At 40.0% G+C, this 21,246-nt stretch overlaps 1 protein-coding gene across 1 annotated transcript; it reads right to left on the reverse strand.

The window, feature by feature from the left end:
* Nucleotides 1-17,197: 17,197 nt before the first annotated feature.
* Nucleotides 17,198-19,395, reverse strand: LOC5579360 (polyserase-2). The gene is made up of 2 exons (XM_001647616.2): nt 18,910-19,395; nt 17,198-18,845 (listed from the first exon to the last, which is right to left on the reverse strand). The coding sequence occupies exons 1-2, from the start codon at nt 19,154-19,156 to the stop codon at nt 17,356-17,358; spliced, it is 1,737 nt and encodes a 578-aa protein (XP_001647666.2). The 5' UTR covers nt 19,157-19,395; the 3' UTR covers nt 17,198-17,355.
* Nucleotides 19,396-21,246: the final 1,851 nt, after the last annotated feature.

Consider the following 21,246-nt stretch of genomic DNA (forward strand, 5'->3'; position numbering starts at 1 on the left):
TGGTAATGACGAATTTCCACGCACAGAATTCATGTGCGTTGAAATGATTTCTGTGTTGTTAGTAGTACTTTTGTCGATATTGTGGTTGTTGTCGTTGATGTTGCTGATGGTACTGTTATTTCTGCTATTGCTATTGTTGTTGATGTTACTGATGCTTCTGTTGTTGTTGTTTTTGTTATTGCCATTGTTGTTGTTGTTGTAGTTGTAGTTGTTGCTGTTGTTGTTGTTATTGTTGTTGTTGATGTTTCGGTGGTTTTGATTCCTGGCGTAAATTTCTTGGCGTTGTTTCCTCCTTCGTCTGGCCTTCTTTTCCTTCTTTTCTTGTGTACGACGTGAACGCTGTTTAGCGTCATATTCAGTCCAGTCATGCTTCCATACTTTTTTATTGCCTAGCATGCGCCAGCTGGGGGAGTGTTTGATGATGTTCCCCAATTCATTGGCTAAGTTGTTTGCCATTATTGGTTCACATGTATGTGTATGTGTCGCCGAAAATGTTTTTGCCATTTCTTCGATGTGCGATTTTACATCGGAAGCTAGAATGGCATTTTTGTCGACCAAGTCATTAATTAATTGGGGCAGTTGGTCAATGGAGTGCTCTGCAGCTGATGTTGATATTATTATTTCTTCTACTGCTGCGGTTGCTGCTGATTTGACCGCTTTTTCTACAGCAGCGCATGGGTCTGTTGGAGGTGTGTCAAGAAGTGCCGATAGTTGATGTTTTATTTCTGCGGCACTTGTCTTGCTGCTACTGTTGACGATGGAAATGCTCCGTTTAATTTCGCTCAGCATTTGTTCAAAATGTGCCAGCGTCTCGTCGTGCATAGCACTAAGGCTATTAAAATTAGTTGCTAATTTGTGGTTTGCTGTCAATGAATGTCCAATACTTTCCGAGATATGTTTGAAAGATGTGGACAGTTCATTAAGATTAAATTCAGGAATGAATTTATCCTGACAGTCTTGGCACAAAGGAAGCATGAAGGTACGTAAAATTTCTTCGTGGTGTCGTTGTACGCAAATGCAGGCAGCGTGATAGGTCCGCTTACAGTTGCCTTGGCAGCGCCAAAGAAAACGATTGTCGTTTTGTGTACAGTTCACAACACCACACTTCATTTTGCACACGCGTCGATAAAAAAAATGTAAATTAAAAGCTTACGCGAGGTGCGCGCGCGGGTCAAATAAAAATGTTTATTAAAAAAAAGTTAAAAGGTAAAAATATATACAAGAGCGCCGAGACAGCGCGTCGAACACAACGGAGGTTCGTAATGCAAGGACCCCCGGCATTTCTTATCGATTGGCGAAAAAGTCCACGACACTCGTTGTATAATATGCTTACCCAAAGTCTAATGAATATATCCTGATAGGATGATCTGGATTGGCAGGATCATACCTGACTATACTTTCCTGTCTGTACTTGATTCTCATGACTACTAGTTTATATAATATAAAGATAAACAGTAATCCAAAACCTATTAAGGATAGATGGCCTGTCCAAAATTTAAAAGAAAATGTGTTTGATATTACTTCTGTCAAAGACGTATCATTAAAGTGTGGAAATAAATGGATATGATATCTCTGATTGTATGGCATCCTCATTATATTAGCATGAGATATCTCCATTCTCTGCTTTATAGAATTTTTGAGCATGTGTTCGTAATCTGATATGGTTTTCCCGGGGAAGACTAGATTATCCCCTCTAATATAAAGCCCATTCGGACCATCCGTCAAATTCAATAATGAATTATGACTCCAGTACAACCACTCTATCTTTTTATTATCCTCCGTTTTGAAAGAGATATAAGGTCTGTGAGGCGATTTAGAGACAGTTACCCACTGATAATCACTAATTGATTGTAATAAGCTTCCATTTAGAAGACGATATACTGGGTATCTACCAGGGGATCTCGGTGCTAATGTTTGTAGATCGATTCTTGATAAAGCCTCCCCGTTTAATAATCGTTCTTTGGTCTTCTCACACTCTTTTTTTGAGAAATAAAGAAAACACAGTATGCTCCACAGAATGTATTAAGATTTCCTCAGGCTGAACCGAGATTTTAGACTGATTATTGCATCTCTCTACTTTATAAAGATATTCCCCTAACTTATCATTCTGGGGAATTTCTTCTTTCAGTATTCCAATCCATGTTCCGTCATCAAATGTGAACCCAGTCATACCACATAATTCTTTTACGCAAATCCTTTTTGCAGATTGAAGAGGATAATCAGGACTCCAGAAAGAATAATGCCCTTTGCCACCTTCTCTAGCGAACACATATATCGGGCTTAGAGTCTCCTTCAGGCATTGTGGGAGATGATTATCTAGGCTCATCCAGATCATCCCTTCTTTAACTGTGAGACAGTGAGCTTTGTTGCATTTACCGTGAATAAAGAGTTCAGAGATTTTAGTTCCTTCATACGGATCAAACAGAACGGGATGAAACCTGATATCTACATGAACACTACTTTCAGCAGACGTTCTCATCCAGGAACAAGATGCGGCAGGATGCTCGGATGATTGATAATCTCCATGCAACCAACTTATAATTGCGTCAGAGCATTCTAGTGAAGATATGTGGGAACTCTCGGTTGAATATCTAATGGTCTGACCTCCAAAGAAATTCTCTGTACATTCCATGATGAAGATTGTTTTGATGCATAAATATCCTTCAGATGTGTAATTTTCTCTTAATAGTGGGGCATAAGATTTAATCCTTAGTCCATGCTTGCCGACATCCTGATATCCTCCGGTATTGCAATTTATATTGGACAGATTGGCCATCGACCATTTTAGTATTGGAGAGGTTGGGAATAAAACATCAAGTCCAAGCACTGATGCGAGTACTTTTAGGGTTATGACCAAAGATAGAAATATGTGAAACATTATCACATTAGGACATATAATTTGTATGATATGTGTTGATCAAACGATTGACAATGGAAAACCGAAGAAATTCTACGCTTTTAGTGCGGAAATTTGAAAAACGTTTTTGTTTACATTTGAAAAATTTCTGGCGGCTTCAATTTCTGTGTGTAACGTGTTGTAACGGTTGCATGGATGAACCGATTAAATTAAATTAATTTCAGATCAAATAAACACGTTTTCTATGTACAAACGGTTGATGCATGTGCGGAATAGTCCTATCTTTCCAAATGGCATGCGAATTGAGTTGGTCTTTCGATTTAAACTGGGAAATTTGCAGGAAAATGGCCCAGGGGGTCCAAAATATATTGGTTACCCTATATGCTTCATACGGTCATTTTCCGCGGTATGTTTATTTCTACGGCTATTGCTTCTAGTGTTGTGTTTAATTGTACCGGTTTGAATTGGATGCCTATTTTTATGGCGACAGCTACTCCGCCCTGGCCAGACGGTCTGTGGGCAAAGACGGTTTCGTATCCAGTTAGATTAATGATTCCTGATGGATTTGTTCTGGTTTCTTGTAACGTGAGAATTTTCGGTTTGTAATTGTTGATTAGTAGTTGTAGATCTTCGTATTGATTCCTGATACCATTGCAGTTCCATTGTAAGATTTCGGTCATCATTGAATTATTGGTGGATATAATTTTGGTTTCCTAAGTTATTGTCGATTTCGTCGTGGTTTCAAAGTTATAATTGATCTTGAGGTTACAGTGGGAGTCACGGGTATTTATTATTCCATGTCCTCGTGGTGAGTAGATTCATCAGATTCGTCAGGGTCTGATTGTATGAACTCTATCTCATCACATGGTTGCATTGTCGTGGTTCCTTTCTTCTTCCTTGGTGGTGAAAGAAGAGTGTTTTCTTGGCTCCTTGTGTGTTTTGGGGCTGCTTTGTGGCCTATAACTTAAGCAAACTTTCCAGTTTGCTGCAATTTTGCTTTAGTTTTTCAACTTCTTTTTCGGCAGTTTTCCTCCGTGTTTTTTCTTCCTTGTAAGAAGTTACTAAGTGTTCACATTTTTGTTGCAAGTCTTGCATATTTTTTTGCATTTGTTGCATTTTTTTGTTCATTTTCACGGATAGTGTTTCTTAGCTCTTCTTTATACTCATTGCCGTTCGAGTTCGTTTGTTAGGGTATCAGCGTATGATTTTTTTCATCGTTTATTTTCGCGACGTGAGCTTTGTTTTCATCAGTAAGCTTCCTAACCTTTTCATCGATCGACGTTTTTGCGACCTCTGAGTAAACGGCCTTACTTTCAGATTCGACGATGTTTCTAGCTTCCCAGAATGGTACGTTCCTGTCGACCTTGATTTTGGTGATATTTTTCTCTTTGAGCAAAACTGGGCAACCGTTGGAGAATGCACCATGCTAACCTCCACAGTTGACACATTTTGCTCCGTTGTTGCACTCTTCGTAAAAGGTTTCACCACACTTGCTGCACTTTTTCTCATTGTTGCAATCCTTGCTGGTATGTCCAAATGGTATGTGGCACTTGAAGCACCTCAGTGGGTTTGGGTACCACGGACGTGTCTGAAGTACCTGGTAACCTAATTTCACTTCCTTGGGCGCTTTTGTTCCCTTCACTGTCAGCACAAAGATTCCGGTTGGCGTTTTATTTTCATTTGAGCCTTTCAAAATTTGCTTCACTTCAGTTATGCCCTGGCTGGTGACGATTTCACGAATTGCTTCGTCGGTGTCATTTTTTACATCGCGACAGAACACTTCTAATTTGCACGAGTTCAGTGACTTGTGCTCATAAACTTTTACCGTTATGCCTTCGGCGAGTTTATCAATTTTAGCTAGGTTTTTGGCCTGGCTTTCGTTGCGCACTGTTACAAAAATTTTCCCGTCCTTCACGTCCTTCGCCTACGAATGAAATCTACGGTGCTTCTTGCTTGTTTTAGATAAGTGAAAAACTCTTTATCAGGGATTTCCTTTTGTGCTTTATCTAATAAGTTTTCTAGTACAACATATAAGGCTTCTGCCGTATTAAAATGTTTGATAAGGGTGTCCCGTGAAATCTGCTTATTCACTGATTTTCTTAGATTTTGTTCGATTTTTCTGAGCTCGTGCAAACAATGAATTATCTCTATTTTACACATACCTTAGAATATTTATCTGCTTTCTGCTTCTCTCCTTCGTGTGCTTCATCACGCTGTCTTCGTCTCGGTTCACGCTGTCTACGCCGTTTCACGGTTTACGTCTCGCTTCCATGGGGGACTCGATCAGGTAAATTTAGCTGGATCGCACATTAACACTTTACTGCTCGCTTTTGTGTAACATTATCAGATTAATTTGATGAGTAGAGTTGGATCGCACTTAAACGTTTCACTGTTCGCTCTTCGTGTGACTTGTTCAGGTAAATTTGATGGGTAGAGTTGGATCGCACATAAGTATTTTACTGTTCAATCTTCGTGGTTTGTTTTCGTTTGATTATCGTTTGAGTTGCACGCACTTGGTTCACTGATTTGTGGCTCCTTGGTTGGTATACCACTTCGTTTGGTCGACTCGTACATTGTTCAATCTTATCTCCTGTTGAATGACACCTTCCATGTTTTTTTTTCTGGTATTTGTTATATAACCGTAGCAGAATGTACGCTACTAATAAGATTAGTGTCACTACAACCGCGCCGACTATGATTCTAATTTCCGTTGTCGGAAGATCAACGTTGTTGGTAGCGTAATTTTCTGATGAGAACCAACCCATTATTCTTGATGTTCTTTTAAATTTGCACTAATCACTTTCGGTCACGGGTTAAATTCAGTTAACAATTTTCAAACTTAGTTAAATTCAGTTAACAGTTTTCCAACTTCGAACTTAAAACTCTGTCACGGTCGCCATGTGGAACGTCATCGGACTTTCGGACGAATAACTATGCAGGTCGGTCTACGTTTTAGTTCTGATTGTATTTCTGCTAGTTTTGTGTGAAGAAAGTTTTGGGAAGGTTGTGTAAGCGAAGCCACCGAGGAGGTTGTCTCTTGTTTTCCAAACATCTGGCTACCGCATGCGTAAGCGCTTGTATGTTTTAAAAAGGTTGACTGTATGCTGACTACGAAGGTCTAATGCAACGGAATGTTGTAAATGTTTATGACTGAGTTTGTAAATGGGAAGTGTTGAAGGACACGACATGAAGATATGCATTGAGTAATTTGATATGATTCAATGATGGTTCAAATTACTACACAGATTCGGTGAGCGGATTGGCTGATGTCGTTCCAGTCTGTTGATGTCGCTGCAGTGCTTGAAGGTCTGCAATGGTTGAAATTCTCGTTCTGATGCTAAGCGTGATACGGTCCTTCTGGAACAGTTCCACCAATCACCTTTATTTTCACACTCACTCCGTTGGAATCCCACTTCTGACAGGTAAATGATCTACAACATGAAAGGTTATTGGATATACTAATTTTCCATATTCCAAAAAAGTATCTACCGCTCCCAGGGTGTTGGTGATTCCGTTTATACCATAAACCTCTATGGTTCGGGATGAGTCAAGGCATCTACTTAAATTTCTCGTTAAATAGCGTTGATCTAATAAACAGCACGATGCACCACTGTTCACTATCAACTGATTTTTTTTTTGCATCCATTAGAAAATCTAACCGTACTGCTTTGTTAGTATTTAGCGCATTAGCGAAAAAATTCCCCTACGTTCGCATCTTCACGGGGTTGTTGCTATTGCGACGGCTGTGGTTCTTCAGCCACGTTCGCATTTGTTCTGCGATTATTGTTGCTGTTGTTGTTGTTTCCTTGATATTCACCACGGTTGTGGTTCTGATTTCGGTCATTGCTGTGGTAGTCGCGATAACCATGATTATTCTGGTTACCCCGATAACCATTGCTGTTTTGTTGTGGTCGATTGTTGCGACCATTTCCATTGTAGTTCTGGTTATCGTTGCGGTTACCATGGTAGTTGTTACCACGTCCCCCGCGATAGTTACATCTACGGTTTCCCTTGAAAATGGAGACTTGTAACTTCCCTTAGCCCACATTGCGCACTTCGGGTATGCATGGAGTTGCACCTCCAATGCATCCGAAAAAGCTGCTGTCAGGGTTTTCGGGTTCCTGGACTTCACTAGGTATGCCGCTGACTGGTCCCAAAGACCATTTGTGAATGTCTGCACTGCAATAGGTTCCACCACTGGCTTCGCCGAAGCCTCGGTAGTGAAGGGCGTATTTTTACTAGTACCAGGGTTCGTTAAAACTCCAGGTCTCACAATATTTACTTTACAATATTTACTTTATTTTTCAATAGAGGTGATAATGATGTAGGTGTGCATACAGAAATCTTCAGTACAATTTGTAAATAAGTGGTCCAAGTATGAATTTCGCTGTTTTTTAAGTGATTAATTTGATTTAGGCCAAAATATGATGTTTTGTCGAATAAAAATTGTAAAAATGCTGTCTTCGCCTACGACTGGGAGTAAAAGTGATTCATTTTTATTGTCTGCAATGATGTCGGCATTGCGTTGGTTAAAGTCGTCATAAGTATGCAGTTTTACTTCAGGTTCCATGTTTGAAATAGTAGTTTCGACAATATTGAAGAATAATTCAAAAAATGCTTATTAGCGTGTTCAGGTGGAAATACATAGATGAAAAAATATGCGTTTCTCCATTAATTAGAGCTTTTGCCCAAATATTTTCGAATTCTTTGTGTTTGAAAGCTTCAATTTCTTCAGAAGTAATGTCTGCATTGATGGCTGTGAGGATTCCACCACCAGACTTTTTATTACAGTGTTGCAAATTTCGGTCCTGCCGAAATACATTAAAATTGTTTCCAAAAATTTCTTCGCTTCAGACGCTTTCCTCCCAGCTCGTTTCAGTTCCAAGAATTACATTGAAAGAAGAAGATTGAAGTTTTTGTTGAATTTCCTTCATTTTGGCTGAATTTTTCATGCGATTGATATTTTGGCAATATACCAGAATTTCAGCCGCATTCTGTTGAGAAGACGAGTTTTTTTTTAGATTATTAGTAATACTTACTTTACTATGTGCGTCAGGTAGCGTGTGAAAGGTAAATGTTGTGGAGACGTCAATGATGTCAGCTTCCAAGGAAGGCGTATTTATTTCCGAAAATTTTGAAAGCTGGTTGAGTAAAATTTATTTGCACTCTCCTTGGCCAGCTGCAGTCGCTGTATGCGTTCGCTGGATAAGAATGCCCGGTACGACTTCAAGTCTTCTACGGCGTCGCTTCGCGAAATTCCGAGCTCTTCGTGGACGTCCAAGAAAATTTCGTGCAAAAGATTCGTGTCCACTGGTAGTCCTTCTGTTGCCAAAGTAAGATAAGGTAGAAGTTACATCCGAGATGGAGTTTCGGGGTTTTCAAAAAAAGACCAAACTTACTCAGGCGGAGTTCTGATAGAGACTAACTTTATTCCTACAGAAAATGAATATCGATCACACGATCGATTCTACCTAGCAACTACCTTTTGGACCTACGTACTAATTCTGCTGGCCTAAGCACTCAACGTTCGTGACTCGGTGCACTGAGAGGTGCCGCTGACCGGGTCGCGTTTCCTTTGTGGTGGAAGACCGTGGTTTGGTGCTAACTTAGATAATTTAAACAAAGTTGTGATTTCTCATTTTCCAGCTCTTCATATTCGGGCGTTACTTCGTGATTGTTGATATTTTTTCTGTTCAGTAAGTCGACTTCTGGTTGTTGACGCGTCCATTGTTTCGGTGTCGTTCTTTTCAGGTCGTTGGACTTCTGATCTAAATTGTCTATTTCCCTGGTTATTATAGTTGAGTCCATTGGATTGCATTTTTTTCACTTGGCTTGAAGTCAATTTCTTTATTTTTTTCTGAAATTTTCTCGGGTTAGATGCCATGCTTCTCGCTGTTACCTCTTCCGATTTAAATTCACATTACAATGCGTATGCATCATCGGTGTCTTTTGGTCTGTTGGAGCGTAACCGAAGTATGGTTCGTTTAGACCTGAGATAAAAGCTGTGAGAGCGTCTTCTTCGATAAATGCATTTATGACGTCTCAATTTTTCCTATAGTTTTCATTTTGCTTTGGCGATACTCATCCCGTCTGTCATTCTGAACTGCCATAGTTGGCATTTGTAGGTAGACAATTCCTGGCGGTAGTTAAACTTTTTGGGTTCTGGAGTTCTTTAAAAAAAAAGAACTTTATTCTATGAGGCTACAAAACAGACTAACTTTATTCCGCTCTTCTATATTCAATTAAACCTTACACTGTCCAATCGACTGCCGATCGGTTGGGCTGCTGATGATGCTCGATGCTACTGTTGCTACGGTTCGCCCAAAATGCTGACGATGGTGACATCTCTTGGGTCAGGCTATCCGGTAATGAAAATATGCTGAAGCTCTCGAAGTTCCGCTTGGGCTCTTGGTTTTCCTGATAATGGTTGACGTTTGCAATACCGATTATGAGGGGGAGGATGGTCATTCCTCCAAACAGGGACCAGTGTGGAAAATGTAAACTGTTGCTTGTTAGACGAAGTAGATCCAAATCCTTTCGAGTTTCAGATTGCAGCTTATGGAGATGCTCCATACTAAGATTTAGTATGTCACCAGTTTTTGTAATGGTTATTCCGTCCAAAGGGTTGAATTGGTTGAATTAGTTTTCCAAAAACGTTTCGAGTTTTACTGGTATATGAAGTATTATTGATTCGCACTGTGCAATTTTCGTACTGCATCAAGTATGATCCAGAGACGATTCTCTCAGATTTACTGCAGTCTGTTGACAGGGTAAAATTGTTTTCCGTGTTCACAAGTAAGTAGTGCATATCGATAGATATGACTTCTCGTTGGATGGGGTTTGATGTATAGTTACATACAAACGTCAAACTTTTGAATTATAGGGTGCCGGTGCCATTAGTGAACTATCTAAGCTATAGAAAATCATAACAAAACAACGATAAGCCCTAACAGAGATCTTTTGGCGTCAACATAAAGATTTCAACCTCTACTATATGGGAAAAATATAAAAAGATTGATAAAACTATTTTTTTTTAACATAAAATCAATTGAGCCACTATTGGTACACGTGTCCCAGTAGTTGCGCTAGTGCTCCAGTAGTAGACGTTCGGGAATGATACAAGTAATTTTAAACAAAATGGTAAATTTTTACATAGGTTTAACATTTTTCCCTCGGAACAACAACTAATATCTTTCGAATGAACCATAAAGATCATCTCTGGGACTTTTCTTCATTTTTATACATCCATTTTAAAAACTGCTTCCAACCGTTTGATCCACTACTGGAACACGACGGAAACTATTGGTGCAAGGGAGCCAATTTTTCACGCAAACTTTATTATTTATATGACTTTTTGATAAAACAAAAAGCTGAAATTTGGCAAATCGACTAAACTAGAGGCGATCTAACCACCAAAAATAGCGCATGTCGTTTTTATCGAAAAATGTACGTTTTATTCCATAGTCCAATCTACTGGTACATTACAACCTTTGGTATGTATGTATGTGTATGTATGTATATTTATTAGAGACCGTTTAACCATTTGGTCATTCCGGTCGTTGATTTTATGTTAAATACAATTTGGTCTTATTATGTTGTTCACTTCTTAATTCTAACACTTTTTAAAAGGTTCTATTTTCCATTCGTTTCCGTGGTTGGAGATTTCTGCCTAGACATCGAGGGCTGCTACAAATTTTGCAGCTTTTATTGCGGTTTTCTTCCACTGTTTCCTTAGGATAGTGAGGATGCCGATGAGCAGTTGTATTGTTGAGATTACAAGGATCAGGTTAATCTTCCATTCGTGGTGTTCTAGAAGTCCGGTGTGGACTTCCTGATTCTCGATGATGGTGACGTCCTGGTCACCGTTTTGGGTGGGTTTCTTGGAGTTGTCGTTGCCCATGATGTTGATGAGGTTTGGTTTTCCACTGGTGGTCGATAATATTACTGATGCTTGTTCGTCATTCGTCGACGGTATAAGTAGGAGAATTATGCTGACATGTTGGCTTGATGGTGGATGGCTTTTGCAGCTTAATGTTGGATCAGCATTGGTGTGCGTTTTTGGTGTTTTTTGTAGGTTTATATCAGCTTGTCGAGTTTGCAGTCTTTCAGAAATTGTTTTGTTTTTTCAAGGGTGCTCGTGTCGTTCCCCAACAGTTCATGCAGGGAATTGCCGAGTTTGTAATTTCTGCGCTCTGTTTCGTAGAGACGACATTTGATTAGTATGTGGCTTACGGTGATTGGTTCACCGCATGTTCTACAAATTGCTGGATCTTGTAGTTCGGCGGTTTGGCTTCTGAGGCCATTACAGTTCCATTGGATTAATTCTGCTGTTGTTTGATGTATAATAGAGGGGTCCATATTCAGTTCCTTTGTTTGTTGAGCTAGTCTTCTTCAATGATTGAATCATCAGATTCAATCACTAATGACTGTGTGTCCATTTTTTTGCAGGATTTTTTTCTTAATGGTGACGTTTGATAGTCTGAGCTTTGCCTTCCATGTTTCGTTCCGGATTCAATGTTTTGAGCTTGTGTTTTTTTCCTTTCGGTGGATTGAATCCACTTCGAAAGGTCGTCGTATTCTTTCTCTGCGCGTTTCCGAGCTGTTCTTTCTTCCGTCATCCTGTTTAGTGCCTTTTGGTAATTTTCGTTAATTTTTGAACTTCCATTTCCAGTGACTTGATTTTGTTTTCGTATGCTTTGATCATTTCCTTGAACTCGTTTTCTCTTTGCAATGCAGCTTTCTCGTAAACCTCTGCTGTCGCTTGTTTAACTTGTTCCGCATAGCTTTTCTTCTGTTCTGCTTCAATTAACTTTTTGGCTTCCCAGTAGCTTATTCTCTTATCTACTTTCAGCTTCGTGATTTTAACTTGTTCTTGGTATTTTTCGCACTCGTTGCTGAGAGCATTGTGTTTGCCCTTGCAGTTTATGCATTTTTCTTCTTCTTCACAGGATTCACTGTGATAAACTTGGCTGCACTTTCTACATGTTTTTTCTCTTTTGCACTCTCTTCCTAGATGTCCGAACTGTAGACAGTTGAAGCATCTTAGTGGCCTTGGATAATACGGCCTTGCTACCACTGATAGATATCCAATTTTAAAGTTTGATGGGGGGACACTGGCTTTCACGTGTACAATGAAGGATGAGGTTTTTTGGAGTTCCGCATCCCTTTTCCTCATAATTCGTTCCACTTTTGTCACGCCTTGTGGTTTCAGTACTTTTTCGATTTCCGAGTCTTCTTCGTACAGCAGTTCTCTATCTGAGATCACTACGCGACAGGTGTTGAGCGACCTGTGCTAAACAACCGACACTTCGTAATTTCCCATTTTTTCCAACTTCATCATCACTTTTGCTTGTTTTTTCCGATTTTGTCAACACCAAGATTTTGCCATCGCTAGTTTTTTCATAGATTGCACTTCACCGCATGTAGCTTTGACGGTTTTTTCTACCAGATTTGGAGAAGCTTTGGCAAGGTTTTCGTCTTCGGATTTGCACTGAATTACAAGATAAGTCCCGTTTGATTTGTTCGGGTTTTCTCCCAAGACGGGAAAGGCCCCAGTTCCGCCGCTGGGAGGCGGCATTGCGGAATTTGATCCCCCCTGAGGGGTGTATGGTTCTTGATTTATTATTTATGCACTGATTTGTTCGCTATGTCACCTCGCGGTCACCTGCTTGCACTGCGTAATTTGATCCCTCCCGATGGTTGGTGTCGGCGAAGTTGCTTTATCGCACCGATTTGTATGCACGTCCGAATGCACCGGATAGTTAAACTCGACTGACAACCTTTGGTACCGGCACCCTAATACTTGAAAATTGGTTGTTTTCTATTTTGTCAAATTTGTCCCTCAAATCTGCAACATGGTGTTTTATGGCTTCTATTCTAAAATGGTGTATATAATAGTAAGATTGGATTTGAACTCTACTCTTACCATGGTCAGAGACGAAAATTGGCTGATTTAGTCTGTGTATTTGTAGTGTCCATGTCTGTGTCAGTAGCGTCGTCGATCTTGAAAGAATGAAGTTTGGTTGGTTTAGTCGATAGTTAAATTTGTCTAATATTTAGGCCATTTTTATGAATTATTATTGTCAGAAGTTTCAACATTACTTTTATTTACTTTCGTTATTTTATTTTTTTACAGCGGGGAGTCGTTTTAACCCTTCGTCTAGTTTTTCTCGTAAGCTTCAATTCCTGCTTCAATGTTGGTGTCTTTTGTTTTTATGTTATGTTGCTTTATGTATTTTGCTTGTCTATTCAATAAGTTTTTGTGAACCGTTTCGAGTATGTGGGAGCTTTGGGAACTGGGAATTACGATTTCATAAGGGGTGTATCTGGTAGCGGAATGGAAGGTATTGTTGTATTTGATTATTGAGATCCCCATTGATTCTTTTGGGCTTTTTCCGGGGCCTTCGAAGTTCGATAAATTTCCAATAGTGTCAAATGAAGACGTTCTACAATGCCATTCATTTCGCTTCGACATGTGGCCACAATATATGGTGTGATTTTATTAGTGTTGTAGAAATTCACTAATTCTCCTGTCATAAATGACTTCTCTTGATCCATTATCAACGTTTCCGGGAATTTAAATTTCGATAACACATCTTTCACAGCCGGCACAAGGTCTACGGCGGCAATCTAGACTCGATTAAGCGAGCTTGAGCATACTTTGAGAATTTATCGATATATGTTAAGTATTGTAATAGTATCTATAAACAGGACATCTATATGAACTATTTGAAAAGGTTGGTTGGGAATGGGGGTCTTTTAAATAGGAAAGTGTATTATTTTCTATCGCATTTGTTTTCATGACAGATCTGGCAATTGGTAACGAAATCGTGCAATTTCTGAGAAAGTTTTGGAAAATAAAACTTCCGCAGAAGCTGCCATTTATTTTCCTCTGCGCCACGATGCGCACGATGATGTTCTTTGTAAATTAGATCCCATTGCTCGTTTTCGTCTTGGACATCTTGCAGTTGGTGTTGAGAAAAATGGGTTTTTAACGACTTTTTGAATCCAAAATGTGTTTTGTACACTTGTTGTATTTTTCCCATTATTTCTTCGGTTGTTAAAAGTTCGTTTAATTTGTTTAAGTCAAAGAATTTTCATTAATTTCTCTGATAGTAACGTTGACTCTAGTACACTTTTTGAATGGATGTTCAATGTTTATATTGTTTGGACCCTCTCTCAGAATCACTTGATGTGTAAAAACATTTATTGGTGCCTCCGTTGATTGTATGTAAAAGTGGTCGCTATTAACAGCTGAATGCTGAGTGCCGGTCATTGAGCAGACTTTCCGGCTTATAGCATCTACTACAACATTACTTTTGCCTAGTTTATACTCTATAGAATAATTGTGCTCTTCTAGATATGATTTCCTACGCTTGAGTTTTGCGTTGGTGTTCTTCGCTGAGAGTGAGAATGTTGAAGGTTGATGGTCTGTGAGAATCTTAAATTTTGAACCATACAAGTAATTACGAAAAGTTTGCAGTGCCCAATAAATGGCCAACATTTCCTTCTCGGGGACAGAGAACCCTTCCACAGATTTAGAAAGTGTCCTTGAAGCGAAGTGAATAGGTTTAATTTTACCTCCTTCGCCTTGCGACAAGACAGCTCCGATAGCAAAGTCGGATGCATCTGTGGTAAGCAAAAAGAGCTTATTGTAATCTGGATATATTAAAATATCCGAAGAAGATAATATACTTTTCATTTTCCTAAAACACATCTTTTCGCTCTCGTTAAACCCGTATAGGCCTGAGTGAAAGCAAAAATACTAAAACCCTCACCGCTCAGCGAATACTTAACGGATTTAAATTATTTTTTGTCAGTGTACTGGCCCACATATCTAGTTCCTAAAAGTGGCCAAGGGATCTCGGGAATGTTCCTGTGGTTGGAGATATTCTGGTGGGTTACTGGGTCAGGTCGGGTAAAAAGAGCTATTTTTTAGGACACGCCAAGTTGTCTTTATTTATTTGCAACGGCAATCATTTTAATTTGCATGAATCATTAAGGTCTGATATTCAAAATTATAAATGAAGAGGTAAGCACCGTTTATAATGTACTGGATATGGCCACTTGGGCTTAATGCCCTAACCGTTTCAATTATCTAAAAGTAGAGATCAAACATAAGAATTTACTGAAATACGTTCCCACTGGCGTTACATATATGTTTAGATACAAATTGGCCACTTCGTCGTAAATTTGAGGTATCCTGGGGACCCAAAATGGTTATTTCAAGTGTCAAACAAATGCAGGACACAAAGTTATCCAATTCAATAGTTTCTCAAAAGGTTTACGCTGATGCGTTTTTCTTAAAATTCCTTGATATAATGGCCACATTATAGCCTATTCAGAAAATTATCTGTAACTTGAAATTTGCCTACATCCAGGGGCACAGAAGTACAGCACCCTTTTAAGCCGACCTGACACAGTAACCCACCTGAATAACTCCGGACACATGAACATTCCCGAAATCCTTTGGCCACTTTTAGAAACTAGATATATATGCCAGATATTTAAATCCGTTAAGTAATCGCTGAGCGGCGAGAGTTTTAGTATTTTTTCTTTCACTCAGGCCTATACGGGGTAAGTTAACTTTCTTGTTCGAGTGGCATCCCTCCCCTCTTAGGAGGTTAGTGAGGGGTTTTGCAATTTTTGCAAAATCTTTTTTGCAATTTCTCATCGTAATAGGCTGGCGTGATGAAAGCCAATCTGTCATGAAACGGCCTACTTTCCTGCGCTGAAGTATGCAGTGCGGGAATAGTCATTACGCAACTGAAATCAGTGCTGTAATGATTCATTACACAACCCTTGTCATTACGCAAATGTTTTGAGTTGCGTAATAAATCATTACACAACATTTTTTCAGAAATTGTAAAATGATGGTGAATGCATTCCGATATTATTTCTGATACCCTCAAGTGGTCTTCTACGAAATTGCAAAAAATGTTGTACGTAACTCGTTGCAGAACTCGATTTTTACAGCACTCGTCGTAATTATCCTACTCGGCTAGCCTCATAGGATAAATTTACAACTAGTGCTGTAAAAATCATCATTCTGCAACTTGTTCCGTAAACTACTATTACGAACCTCCTGTAATATCTCATTATTCCTAAAAATGATCGAATCTCCTTAATTGTCTTGGGTTCGGGATAGCTTTCGATTGCTTCTATTTTCCGTATATTTGGTTTCAGGCCATCAGATGTTATGATGTAACCCAGAAATTCTATTTCTTTGTGTAAGAATTCTGATTTGTCTAATTGAATTTTTAAGTGTGCCTCATTGCATGCTTTTAGAACTGTTTCCAGGTTCTGAAGCACTTCGTCAAGAGTTTTTCCAAATATGATAACGTCATCAAGGCGGCGTCCATTTATTACGTAACGCTAAAATTGGAAATTTTTGACCCCCTCCCCCCCATCCGTAACGCTTTTTGTATGAATTTTTTTTAAATTTTTGTATGAGCCGTAACGCTTGAGCCTACATCGCAAACTTCACCAAAGATCAGAATTTGAAGAATTTGTTAGTTTAACAATGGATGAATCAAATTTCCATATACTTGGTAGATGATTTTGATTTGATCGTTATCAATTTGATTTTTATTAATGAAACCCCTCATGTTGTAATGTGGATATCGTTCTAAATTGATGTTAATAATTCTGGATGGACACTCGATCTATTCCGAACAAAATACATTCTATTAGGAAACTTGCGCTGCTGTCTTTAGTGAAGTACCACGCTCGTGCTGTGGATATCAAGCGAGCTTTTTACACGGTGCGAGAACTCAGCACACTACATGATCGTTCTTGGCGCCTTGGGACAATTGCTATGCTAATTTCTGCGTATGAACCCACACTATATTGGAAACTCTCATGCTATTTTAAGATTTGTTGAATTTGATTTGGTTTTTTAAATGTGTTGCACAATTTTGATTCAAATGGTCTACCTGTTCAATGAACAGGTTGAACAGGCTGACCAGACGCCTCTGTTTATCAGCATCATTCACTGTAAAACTATAATAATTGTAAATTATCATTGATCAAAGCTCAATACGATGGAAATTAGCACATCACCCTACCTTATATTCCTGCTGACCAATATCGTTCATGAGATGCCGGTGTTATTTGAAAGAGGAGGAAAGAAGCAAACCTACCGTGAAGTGACAAAGATGGTCGACTTTTAAGGATGATAGAAACACAAAAACACAATCAAAATCTTGCAGTATAGAATTTATAAAACTAATCAGTAAACCTTTCCTTTATCTCTGGATGATAGTCGACCATCTTCTTGCTTCTAGACATATGCAGTGATGTCTAACTTAACATTACATACAAAAGTGAACGCTGTCAGAATGACTCTCAAACTCTGGTGTATTTATTTCTAATCAGTATTATAGTAAGTTTTTCTTATCGATAACGTGTATAATCTCTATGAAACTATTTGACACTGTAATAAAAGAAAAAAAAATCTAGGTCCGAAATAAATAAATAATGCGACAAACAGCGCTGAACTATTTTTGCATATGATCCAAAATCCATGTCACGTACGTTCCCACGTTGGTGTATACATTGGGGTAGTCCAGGTGGCACTTGTTCGGCCCAAACGCCAGCAGCCCATACAGGACGTACCGTTCGCTTCCGTCCACCGTCTGGATGGCCTGCAATGGGGCCGATGCCGTATCGAACACACAACTGCTTCCCGTTCCCGGTCCAGCGTCCTGCTCGATGCAAATCTGCCGGAAGGTCTTCTCCAGAGGGATTCGCTCTTTGCTGTACTTGCGCTGGCACTCGACCGAATCGACGACCTTTACTTCGGCGCGCTGCATTCGCGGTTGATCCCGGTGGTTCTTCCAGCCGGAACGTATGTAAGTGGCCGGTTTGAAGCTGCGCAGTGCCTTGGTCAGCGGTAGACAGACGGGTTTGACATTTTCTCGATCGATGTCCGCCTTCGAGTACAACCGAATCAGAGCGATGTTGTTCGCAAAGCGTGGTTTGTTGTACTGCTGGTGTACGGTAATAGTCTCGATGCCAATGGTTTGCGTAGGGGGAGCGCAGGCGTTGGTACCACCTACAATGCCACAGTCCTGACTGCTAGAAGTATCGAACTCACCCAGCCGTATAGACGTCGGACGTAGTTTCCCTGTGTTGTAGACGCACTCGGCCGCAGTCACCAAATAACGATCGCTGATGAGCATTGCGTGACAAAGAACCCTCTTCTCTCGTACCCCTTCCTGACTGTATTCGATCAGTCCTACCCAAGGATACGCTAGCAAAACGGATTTTTCCGACTCCTTGGTCAACGGGAACGGATTTTCTCCGCAGTCCCGCTCCAGAAGGTGCTGTTTCGGATGTGTCAACTCCGGAGCCTCAACGAACGACCCGTTCAGCTGTTCGGCAATCCAGCTGATGTACCTAGCAACGTCCATGTACACCACATACTGATACGGATCGCATCGACTTTGATCGCTAGCGAGCGAAGGCGAAAATGCCACAATACCCCGAACGTACCATCGGCCATCGATCTCGAAGAACATACCGCCACCGCTATCCCCATTACAGGCATTCACGCCATCATTGCTGCCAGCGCAGAACATATCTCCGGTCAATGCCAGTCCGAACACTCCTCGGTTGCTATCAATACACACCTGATTATCCACCACTTTGAGCTCAGCCTTGTTCAACGTTTCCGAGTATCCAGCCGTTCTGGTAGCCCCAAACCCAACTACCGTGCCATCCTTGTTCCGAATCAACAACCGATCCTCGCCCCGATTCCACAGACAAACCGGTTGGATGAACGACGTAAACTTGATGTGCGTCGCAAGCTTGATCAGAGCAATGTCGTGCTGCAGGGCTCCAAGTCGGAATTTCTTGTGCACCATGATGTGATCCACCGCATGTTCCTGGGCACGATCATCTGCCACATGCAACCGCTGGCGACCGACCTGCACGATGAGATTTTCCGGCTGGATGACTCCGCTCGACAGCCGAACACAGTGCCCAGCTGGAATAAGCTCAAAACCACGATCAGCGATCATTTCCTACATTGAAGGTGAAAGTTAACTCACCGGTCAGAATGGTGTCTTTGTTCAGGATGCTGCCACCGCATTTGTACACCGGGGCTCCCGTTCCCTCCCGATGATGGATCGCGGTATGCCAGGGCCAGTTCTGGATGGTGGTCGGTTTGCCATCAACGATCAAGTTCACGGTGTCCGCTTTGCGTTGACCGCACTCTTTCGGGAGTTCCAACAGCTGAACCGAGTACCCGATGTGGAACACCAGAAAAACTAGCGATACCGGAATCAGGGTCATCATCTTGCCGATGATGCTATTTTGATTGATTAGAATTACAGAAACAACGATCGCACAGCGCAATTCAATCCCAACTGATCTACGCGCACGTCTCGAATGAACTGAGCCAATACAGTGCTTCACACGCGAGAACCGGTCTCATCGCGTTTTGTTGATACATTGGGGAGTTCCCCGGCGTTGTTGTTTTACCGTTTCGTTTTACATCGTTATCAAGACTTGGGTTGGCTACCGGTTTTCTCGACGAGACTGCGTTGCGATTGCGATCGCGATCTTCAGCGCAGTGCTTTTGAGCGAGAGAACTAAGCGGGAGAGAGCTTTTGCTAATACAGAGAGGTAAGTAGCTTAGGAGATCCGCTCCGATCTGGCATATATACCACCAAACACGTGAAACATGCATTCTTGAATCTTTGTATTGAGCGCAGTGATGATGAGTTAGGATAACATGATAAAGTACCATGCGGCCGCTTTACCTGTGACGGTTAGCACCAGCTACAGTATTGGACAAAACATTTGCAACTTTTTCGATTTTCCATACAAAATGACCAACTTTGGTAAGCTAGATCTCAGTTATTTATGGACCGATTCGAATGAAACTTTCACAGAACATCAGATATAACTTAAATTTTAACATATATTTTTGAATAATTTTTCCAATCACGAGTTTATAAGTAATAACGATTTGACTAAAGTGTAATTTTCTACGAAAAATTCAAATCGTTTTATCTCAAAATCTGATAACCCTACACAAAAACTGTCTTCAACAAACTTATTCATCTCGTCAAAATCTAAAACTTTGCTGGAAATACCATGAAGCTATTCCTTTAATATGTTTAGTTATGCCAATTAAAAAAAATCGTCAAAAAAATCAGAGTTTTTTGATGGACATCTTGCAAACTAAGAAAAACTCAAATTGTTCATGTAAATGTTGTAAATGCATTGAGTTGGTAATTATATACTTTTCCTATAGTAAACACATTTAATGATGTTCAAATTTACAGAATTCGAGGCATTCCCAGATTATGTCCGGTATTGGGTGCCACCTTTCAAGATCGATCAATTTGCAATGTCAAAATGCAATGTCAAAATTCATATTTATATTTTCAAATTTAATTTTGTCCGCTATAAAAATGATAATATTTATCATAAATGGGTAACACGAGCACATAAAACCAATATTTTTCGAATTATGAATTTAGTGGCTCCCCCTAACTGGAATTCTTCTTAAATATTTATTTCTCCCGGTACTTAAATGTTCAAAGTTCTGCTCTTCCTGGCTGCGATTATTGCAAGAAAATCGCTAAAAGATTCTCTCCCACAGCCGCAGCATTCGAAAAAATAACAATCACATGTTCACTAGAGTCTCGGCAAATCTAAAAACAAATATCGTGTTGCCGCAACCAACCTTGATAGTCGGTCAAACGGTTGCATCAACATAAATCGGTTTGACTAACTTGGGGGCGGAGTCAATGTTGGTCAAACCGTCTGAGCGTCTGTGGGCTGCATAAGGAGCAGCTCAAAATACTTCAATCTGGAGTTTTCTTGTACCCGAAAACGAAGCTTTGGTTGGCCAAGGACTTCTTCATTTCTCCAAATCTCTGGAGATTTCCTTGCTCTGCCTAAACTTTTATGTGCAGCTGGTATTCAAAATTTGTTGAAGCATACTTTTCCATGTTGTATTTATGTGCCTTAAGATATTTAAACAGACCAATAACTTTAAACCACCCATTTGCTAAAGTTAATCAAGAGTCAAAGAGTCCTAATTAAAGTATAATTAAGCATTTTAGCAAGTATGGTCTCATATTATCACTATTTTCCATTTTATGTATTAAATGTATTATGTATTAACTGTAATGTTACAATTTTATAATTATATCGTGCCTTAAGCATCTATGCTCCAACTATTCATACATATGATCACCGAAGCACATGTCAATGCTAATGTCATAAACGAAAAGTTCTCCCCAGAATCACTCACATGCCACCCAGAAGAATGCCGGAAGATAATGGACATGTCGTTCGTAGATCCAACTTCCACCGTGTGCTGCGGATTGCATATTAATCTGATTTTAATTTGCAGTGGATGCATGCTGCTG

Source organism: Aedes aegypti, chromosome 1, assembly GCF_002204515.2.
Source record: "Aedes aegypti strain LVP_AGWG chromosome 1, AaegL5.0 Primary Assembly, whole genome shotgun sequence".
Lineage (NCBI taxonomy): Eukaryota > Metazoa > Arthropoda > Insecta > Diptera > Culicidae > Aedes > Aedes aegypti.

Coding starts and splice junctions, on each gene's coding strand:
- LOC5579360 (XM_001647616.2), bottom strand. CDS start 19,156: ATGATGACCCTGATTCCGGTATCGCTAGTTTTTCTGGTGTTCCACATC. Junction 18,846..18,909: donor CAAAGACACCATTCTGACCG/GTGAGTTAACTT, acceptor AGCTTATTCCAG/CTGGGCACTGTGTTCGGCTG.